The sequence below is a fragment of the Gavialis gangeticus genome, unplaced genomic scaffold, assembly GCF_001723915.1.
Source record: "Gavialis gangeticus isolate Ggan-Ray unplaced genomic scaffold, GavGan_comp1, whole genome shotgun sequence".
Lineage (NCBI taxonomy): Eukaryota > Metazoa > Chordata > Crocodylia > Gavialidae > Gavialis > Gavialis gangeticus.
The window spans coordinates 64,035,644-64,044,908 of record NW_017729034.1 but is presented as its reverse complement, the minus strand read 5'-3'; the positions used below and the strand labels follow the sequence as shown (position 1 = coordinate 64,044,908).

Here is a 9,265-nt window from a genome sequence, read left to right as displayed (position 1 = left end):
ATCTGCTCAGGTCCCTTCTGACCCTACAAACTATGAAAGGCTTTGATGGAGAGGATGGGACCTTTTAACCTCTAATTTTCCCTTGTAGCAGATACCTGATGAGTCCATTGTCTGTTAGGTGCTCTTAACATTAAAATGATGACTGGAATTATGTCAATATAGAATATAAATCAAATTTAAAGAGATTAACTTAAACCATAGGGCTAAAAAACAGTCAGTCCGAGCACATTCTGCTCTGGCAATTCTGACATTTGGAAGATCCCATAACTATGCACTAATACATCACAAGAATATCACTGCTCTACGTGATGGTTGACAGTTTTACAAAGAAAAACAAATAGGTAGATAAAAACTACCTCACTTGTACAACTCACTATTAAAATAGGTTTTTCCTCTAAATAGCTTAGTGCTTTCTACAACATACACACAGCCAAATTTTCACAATTGATTATTGATTCTTGGATACCCCGTGTGATATCTCTTCACCCTGACTTCAGGAGTGCCAAGCATCCAAACTAGCTGAAGTCAGTAGGTATCACAGGTGCTCTGTCCCAGTAGTTCTCAACCAGTAGATTGAAGGGGTGCTGCAAAGGCAGATGGAGAGGGAGTATATCAGCCAACCCCCTCCTCACCAAATGTTCCAGAATTAACATGTGCAGAACTAGTCTTTACTATGTGTGTAGCAGATTATGAATGCGGTAGGAACACACCTGCATAGAGAATAGGGAAAGGTGGGATGTGGGTTCAAAGAGCTTGAGAATTGCTGCTTCATACCATGCAAAAGGCTACAAAAAGTGCAACGCTTTGCTCACTCATTTGGATTACTGTATTTTAATTCAGAATACTATGTAATGTACTAGAGACTATAACACAGTATATTTGTCCATACTTAATAAGACCTCTCATTGCACCATCTACTGTAAGTAGGGGAAAGATTGCCAACTGAAGCATCTGATACTTTATAATTCACACAAGGAAGTGAATTCCTTTAAATCTCCATTATAACTATTGGCCAAGGGTGTTAAGTATTTAATAGAATCAGTCAGAAAAATGTCACTTACAAGAATAGAACATACGATGCCACCAACAAAGCATATCGCAAACCATTTCACTCGAGTGCCGAAACTAAGTGATGAGTTATTAAAGACCTTGTAGGGAGAAAAGAAAATTGATGGTTAGGAGCTGTTTGAAATTTATGGTTCCCAAAGTTTATATCATTCATTTATATTTAAAAAGCTCTAACAGAGTATAAACAGATACAACTGTTCAACCTGAAACAAATATTAATATTTTATGTACTTCTCACAAAATTGCAACAGTTACCATATTTAACATACTCCAGTGTAAAATGAGATGAAAAACTTAGGCTTTACAAAATGTCTTATTAATTTCAAATACTCCAGTTGACATTAAGTAATAAATGCTGCCCCTCACAGACAAGTAAACCTACTCATCATCAAGCACTGACAAGTGAAGGTTCTGGCACAATCGTACTAAATTAGCATACGCAACCTTCTGGGGTGAGCTCACCTTAGTGAGCAATCTTTATGCATTTAGCAGCTGTCAACTACCTTGAATGTCAGCAACTAAGGACCTGCAGGCAGGATTCAGCCTGCAAAGAGGTTTGATTTGGTACGTGGTGGGGGAGGGAAAAAAAAATCAGGAAGCATACAGCTGTGCCATGTTGCCTATTCCCTCTGCAGCCATCCCCACTGCTCTCTTGTACCTCCCTTTACCCACAGCAGAGGGGCTGGGAATCCACAGTAAAGGGAAGCACAAGTGGCTTGGGTGCTCTGGAATGTGGAGATTTGTGGCCTGCGGCACAAGCTCTAGTCCACAGTGGCAAAAGGCTGATAACTTCTGCTTTAGAGTACGTAGAAAAGGAAAAAAGAAAGGAGGTACCATCACTGTTGATACTGCCACCAATTATGCTACAAACAGAAAGCAACCATTTTGCTGCTGTAGAAAAAGGGAATGGCAAAAAACCACGCATTTAATGAATAGAATAGACCCGGTAACCAACTTTAACAACTGGGGTGCATGGGGTTCCCAGCCATGGGACTTGGTTCCTGCCAGTGCAGGGGGAGCCTGTGATCAGACCCCTTCTTCACGGACAGTAAGGCACAATGGGATGTAATATGTGATCTCACAATCACGCCTCCTGGCATGCAGAAGAGTGCTTGGCTACATTTTAACATTAGTTAACAATCTTAACACAAAGGAGACTATTAGTTTTTAGTGGCCCGATTTCAAAAAGTGCTTAAGCAACTGAAGAAGCCTCTGAAAGTTTTCTTCAGTAGCTGTTCTTTGCTAAGTTTTAGTTGCACCAATTCCATCATTTGATCACAGGAAAGATTTCAAACATGTTAACATGAGGCAAGTTTACTAAAACACACTAGTACTGCACTTAAGGATATCATAAAGATACAAGACAAAAAAAAAAAAATCAAAATATGCAAGAGATTTGAGTCTACGTCCCAAAGACTTTAAACAAAATATGTTCTGAGGCATTTATGCAAAATGTTACCTACAAACAGATCCACTGCAACCTGTTCTATTACTGAAGTCTAGCCTACTAAACAGGGCAAGTTTTACGCAACAAGTCTAGTGAGATGGCATGAATGAACACACAGTTAATTCACACTTCTCTTGCTCATGTATCCATAAAATATTACATTGTCACCTAAAACATGCAAAACTTTTACAATTTACTTTAACTGTAGTGTTTTCCTATGGCAAGCACTGACCACTGTATAGCAGTCATTCTTAATCAAATTAGCATATATGAAAAGGAGACATTGAGAAAATACTGATCTTAACATGTATATCTTGCCAATGTGTACCCAAAGGTCCCAATCCTGAAAGTAATCTTCTAGGCAATTAAGCATGCTACTGTTAGACAAATTTCAGATAATAAGATTACTCATAGCAGACTTCATCATGTGTGCAAATCCTTGCAAGATCAGGGCCTGTCTGATCCAACTCCTAAGTCAATGGGGACTTAAATATGATGTGGATTGCATCCTGAAGACCTTGAAACCAAGAAGTGCTACAACTTTAAGCACATAAAAATGCTAATGAGTCAATGGGGCTAAACAAAGATAAAATTTAATGATTTACTTTATTCTTGCCCGAATCTATCTTCCCAGTAAAAATAGAACAGAGCATACACCTTACTATATGAACGTTTAGCTTCTTCAATCTAAATAAAATATTTAAGTATTTCATTTAAAAATAAAACACGACTAAAAGTTACCTTTTATATTTACTGTCAGTTGACTACAGTGATAGAAAACAATACAAAGTATTCAAGATTTTTTTTCTTGTGTTCAGCAATTAAAAGCCACCTTTCCAAATGAGATACTCTGCTTACCTTGGTAGATCCAACTGTGTATCCTTATGCAGGCATAAAAAGAAGTAGATAAAAAGTGTAACTAATTGTTGTATCAATAGGTGGGGCACAATGGAACAATTATATTTATGAACACAGAAGCCACTGAGCAGGAGGGAAACTTGCCTGCAGAGAACTATAGGTACATACATATTTGGATCAGGCATTCAGATACACCAATTCATGGAAATAATTGTATGAGCACATAAACAATTAAATCTTTCCATTAAAAATACAGTATATTATCAAGGGATAAATGCCTTTTGGTCAGGATTCATAGCCACCAGCATGCTTTGCAATATGTATGTAGGTCACCCAATAGGAAATGAAGAAGAGGATGCATGGGTAAGATTCCAGTCTCATCTCCTGGGGGCAGGTGGCATTTATGCCATTCCTTGCAGCTGCAAGTTAGGCCAGTTCCACATTAATAGGAATACAATTATAAAACCCTACCTAGGCTTAATCAGATAAAGTCATAACCTTAGTAATTCACACATAAAAAGGAGGGAGACCCCATCCTGCTTTTGCACATTAGGCTAGTGCAGGGGTCAGCAACCCATGGCACACATGCAAAGCATGGCACGCTATGGCCAGCCCTGGCTCTGGGTAGCTGCTGCCAGCGGCGGAGCCCAGGCTGCTCCTAGCAGGGTTTGCAGCATCCCAGCTGCCTGCTGGGAGCATCCTGGGCTCCTGGCTGGCAGCAGCTACTCAGAGCCAGGGCCAGCTGCAGCCAGGAGGCTGCAAACAGCTGCGCCGGGCTGCTGCTGGAGCTGTGGAGCACGGTGCAGCTGTTTGCAGCCTGCCCGCTACTTGCTGCAGCTGCCCAGAGTCCAGACTGGCTACAAACAGCTGCGCCAGGCTCCGGAGCCATCACCAGCTGTATGCTGGGAGTGCGGAAGAGACTGGGGTTGCACTGCCTCAGGCCCCCTCCTGCCCTGCCACCTGCCCACTCCAATGCCCAGGTGCATGTGCTGGTATGGAGCTGATGCCTGGGCTCTGGACCCCAGCACAGCTGTTTGCAGCCTCCCGGCTGCAGCCGGCCCCGGCTCTGGCTAGCTGCTGTCAGCTGGGAGCCCGGGCTGCTCCGAGCAGGCAGCTAGGACGCTGCAAGCCCTGCTGAGAGCAGCCCAGGCTCCAGCAGATACACAGAGCAGGGGTAGCTGCTGACAGCTACAGAGCCAGGGGCACAGGAGCTTTGGGTGGGGGGCAGGGGACAGCAGGGCCGGGGGGCAGAGGCTTCAGGTGGGAGGCATGGGGCAGCAGGGCTGGGGGGCAGGGCTTTGGGTAGGGGGCAAGGGGCACAAGCAGGGCATCCTGCCACGTACCCCCTGCCCTCATATTGTTTATCTGGCATGCTGGCACTCCGGCACCTTCCAAGGTAGACACTGTGGTGTTTTTCGGCGCTCTGGCCAAAAATGTTGCCTACCCCTGGCCTAGTGGTTAGGGGAGCTGCTTAGGAAGTGGAGGACTTGGGGCATAGGTTCTGTTCAGCCTGCAGGGGTTTGAATCCTAATCTTTTATATCCCAGGACAATCAGGCTATGGGCTGAAATCACCCTCCACCCTTATTGCTGAAGCTGAGTCACTGGACACCAGAGCATGCAGAAGTCATGGGGCCAGGAGGATAGCAGGCAAGACAGCATTCTTCTGTAGCCCAGTAAGAAGGGCCCTCCTCAGGGATGGAAGAACCAAACCCTGGGTTCTGGTGTCTTAGACCAGAGGTTCCCAACCCCCAGGCCGTGAAGGGTTGGCTGGAAGCCTGGAAATAACCAGCATACTGCAGACCGGCAACCAATCCTTTTTTAATACTGAGTATAAAAAAGGGTTGGCTGCTGGTTTGCAGTACACTGGTCCAAGTTTGCTGGTCTGTGGTCGCTTCTGGTCCGTGGTCTAAACAAGTTCGGAACCACTGCCTTAGACCACTTGTACATTAAATAATTCTTGATCATAAAACACATTGGGAATGTCAGCAGAACTACCCAACTCAGTCTACAAGAAAAATCTTTAGGAATCCTGCATTTATGCAGGGGGTTGGATAAGATGCCCCTCAATAGCCATTCAAACCATATGATTCCATCTTTAGCCAAGTTATTTATAACAGCAAATTTAGCCATTGTACAAGTGGTTACAGCTGTGAAAAATGAAGCTCTGTATGCACTACTGTATTTACTACATAAAAGATGGTCCTGCTCTTTTCTAACCACTCAAGAACCAATGTTTTTATCAGTGATGTTGTATGGGAGAGGTTAGTTATACTAAAGGAGCAATGCTTAGTGCTCCCCAGGCTGAGCTGGCTACGTTTAAAAATTATTTTTAATGCAAGTTAGAACTAATTTCATGTTTACATAGGTTCTGAATAGATGAGTCTGAATGATAAATTCAACCAGGGAAGCAGTAGCAGCAGAGAGAAGCCACAGGGCAGAGCAGGTGTGTGCTCTCTGCACCTGCATCAAGGGCCCAGCAGCATTGAGGGGGATGCAGCCACTTTTCCCCTGCACTGGAGCAGATGTAGGGTGGCCTGGGGTTAGGGCTGCATGCACGGGTTCCAGCTGGTCTGTCCTGGCCAGCGCAGGCCAGGATTGGGGTTGGGCAGTCAGCTGCTGCTGGGCCTGGCAGCAGTGAGGAGCTGCAGGGTGTATGGACTCTGGCCTGTTGAGAGGGGATGGGAGGAAGGGGAGGAGAGGTGCTGACCAGCCTGCAACAGCCTTGAAGATGGTCTGTGTGGCCAATAGGCCGAAAGAATGGCCTGCTCCTGCTCTATCAAATACCATTTTAAGTAAGCATCAAGGATTCGTTTTATTGGCTACACGGTACTTGGAACATTCAAGTCAGAATGAATCAATAAATTATTTTACTTTTTTGCTTATTTGGCATGTGGAGATAGAAAAACAATTATTTTCCCTGTGGGAAATACGTACATATTAACGCAATAAATAGACAACTTAATTCTCTACGCTCTCTTAGACCTTTTTCATCAATTATATCCTATTATTACCAGCACACACAATAGCAGAATAATGTTCCCCACCATTCTCTGAGGGGCAAATTTCAGCTTTGTCCTGGATCACTTCCAAATAATACTTCAATTTTCATGTAATTTCCAGTCTTGGCCTCTGCCAAAAGAGGTGATTGAGATAATTGTATATCAGCACTGTAGCAATATCTCAACCAAGGGTCAGGGACACACTGTGTTGGGAACTGTTAACAGTGCAAGGAAATATGCCCTATGTTTACAATCTTAGTTTGACACAAGGACAATAGGAAGAAATAAACATGCGATACAGAAAGTAAGAGAGAGACTAATAGTGGTAGTTTTTGACTATTACATTATATTGGTTTAACATAAGCAAAAAGTGAAAAAGATTGATGGCTTCACAACTGTGATACAATACTGAATTAGTAAGCAGCCTTGCTGGAGGGATGAGCAAAAATACCAGGGTAAACTCCAGTGCAAACTATGTGAAAGATTTATGAGAACCATAAAAAAGGGAAGGAAGTTTGTATAGCAAACATCTCTCACCATCTTTAGTTCTACTGACACTAAGCAGTTTACTTCTGAAAGAAAAAATCCACAACAACAACAAAAAGGAACTAGTGAATAAACCCCCCACTGTTTTCTATAATCAAAATTTAATTCATAACCCTTTGGCAAGCAACACAAACAAAAATACAGTAAGAGGTCAAGGAAATGGCCAAGTTAGCTAGAACTGAAAAGGGAGAAGACAAATCAGGAAGGGAGGTTTTCTGAAAGCCTCATAATGCTCTAAAACAAGGGTCAGCAACATTTTCAAATGGGCTGGAACAACAAGACTCCAGTTTGGCACAGGCCAGGTGGCTTTGGCAGTGTCAGGAGCAAGGCAGTTTTCCCTGCACCTGTGCTGGGGCCATCTTCCCCAGCCGGGACACAAGCGCAGCTTCCACCTGGAAGCGAGCCGTGTTGGGAATTTGGTTAGCTGGCTACTGAGCCTAAGATGCTGCCACTACTTTGCAGCCCCTGCTCCACAGCTGCAATACAGGCACAGCTTCCAGTCAGTAGAGAGATTCACCAGGGCTGGGCAGCAGGAAGTCACATCCTCAGTGCTGCCACTTACCTTCCCACTCCTCCAGCTGCGGTGAGTGCAGCTGGAAGGCACGCAGCCCCATCTCAATTCCCCACTGGCTGGAAGTTGTGCCTGTGCTGCAGCCAAGGAGCAGAGGATGGGAGAAGCAGCTGTAATGGTAATGAAAGTGCAGCTTCCATCTGCTTGGGCACAGTGCAGCTCCTAACTGTCCAGTCCTAGCACAGGCACAGCCGGAGGCAAAGCCTTCTCAAACCACAGGCCAGATCCGGTGGCTTCATCAAATTCAGCCCACGGGCCATATGTTGCCAACCCCTGCTCCAATACATAAGCTGAGGTTGAAAAAATTAAACAAAAAAGTGGTTCTCACTCCTTTTTGGGCTTGAGGCATCCCTCTATAACTTCTGTGAATTAGGTGGCATCCAATTTCAAAGACTAATTTAGATGTTATAGTGCATATCTCCTTATACAAGGGCTGGGCAGAAGGGGTGAGGACTGTTCAGGTACCCTGAGCCTGGGTTATCTGCTTATCTCCCAACACCTTGCAGCACCCCAGGGTGCTCTAGAACTCTGGCTAAGAATCACTGCAACCTCTCCAATGAAGAGAAAAAAAGGTTACTATTTTTTTCTTTCCAAATCTTTTTCTTACAACTATTTACTACCAACATTAACTAAAAGCTTTTCTATATGGGACTTTACATGATCATGGGTAAGTGAAACGCGCTACCAAAAGTGAAAGAAGAACTGTGCATGAGCCACAGCCTACTAATATGTGATTTACTTGGAAAGAAATGTGATGATCCCCACTCTAAGAGATCAGTATTTTTTTTTTGGTCAAGGGAAAGGAAAGAGACATACAAGTTTAAAGGCTAGTAACTTGCCTTTTCTATCACGGACCTGACACATTTTTCCTTAAAATTCAATAAGGCTCATTCTTAAGCTTCCTGAGAAGCATACATATGGAAATTAAAAAGTTGGAACAAAAGTGATAAAAAGAAATTTAAAAAAAATCATTATGCACATTCTATTTTACACACAGTTCCAAGTTACAGGAAAACAAAGCAGTGTGAAAGTACCTAATAAAGGTATTGCTATTTACCAGGGATGGCAAATTTTCAGTTTGATCTAGTGGGAAGTACAGGAGGCTGCTTACGTTCACAGATGACAGGCATCTTCAGTTAGACAGAGCTTGTGTCTGGATAGACATTTTGCATCATCTATGTAACTGGCACTGCTACACTCTAGCAATGATGAAACAGCCTTTGTGGCTGAGGACAGACTACTACAGAATCTACGACAGCTTCCGGCATTGCCTAAAATACTTCAGTTTATTTTTGCGTTTTTAAAGTGAGTCTTTCTGATTCAACTTCTCAGCTAAAGGTCCTTCCTGCACCATGATGAAAAGGATGTCATAATTTACATGGTGCACATGCAATTTTACAGCTGTTTGGCGTCTGACACAGGAAACCTCTCCGTCACTTGCCTATAAACAGACTTTAAACTTCAAGCAACTTAAGTGCAGAATGCACACGTGGATGTACAAGACATGTTGCAGAGCCCAGCAGTCTTGTTAAACAAGGCTCCAGTACTTTTCTGTCACACTAACAACAGCTTTGCAAATGGCATGCTTTTCAAAGCAAAAAGTGAATGCTACATCTACACTAGCTGTTCTCTTAAGATGGGTCATAAGAAAACCCACATTCTCCAAGGATGTTCCATGGGCTCAGCTCCACTGGCAACAAACAATAGTTACACTACAACATTATCTACTTCTGCTCAGAGCAGCAGACCCATCTATACCAGGGTTTCCATTCTAG

At 43.4% G+C, this 9,265-nt stretch overlaps 1 protein-coding gene across 1 annotated transcript in view; it reads right to left on the bottom strand.

Annotated features, from left to right (window-relative positions):
* SFT2D1 (SFT2 domain containing 1) overlaps positions 1-8,635 on the bottom strand; it is a 30,794-nt gene extending 22,159 nt beyond the window's left edge. The window contains 4 exon segments of the mRNA XM_019527294.1: positions 1,062-1,148; positions 6,419-6,456; positions 6,459-6,503; positions 8,602-8,635. Of these exon segments, the coding sequence (XP_019382839.1) occupies positions 1,062-1,148; positions 6,419-6,456; positions 6,459-6,503; positions 8,602-8,620 (189 nt within the window). The 5' untranslated portion in view covers positions 8,621-8,635.
* Positions 8,636-9,265: the final 630 nt, after the last annotated feature.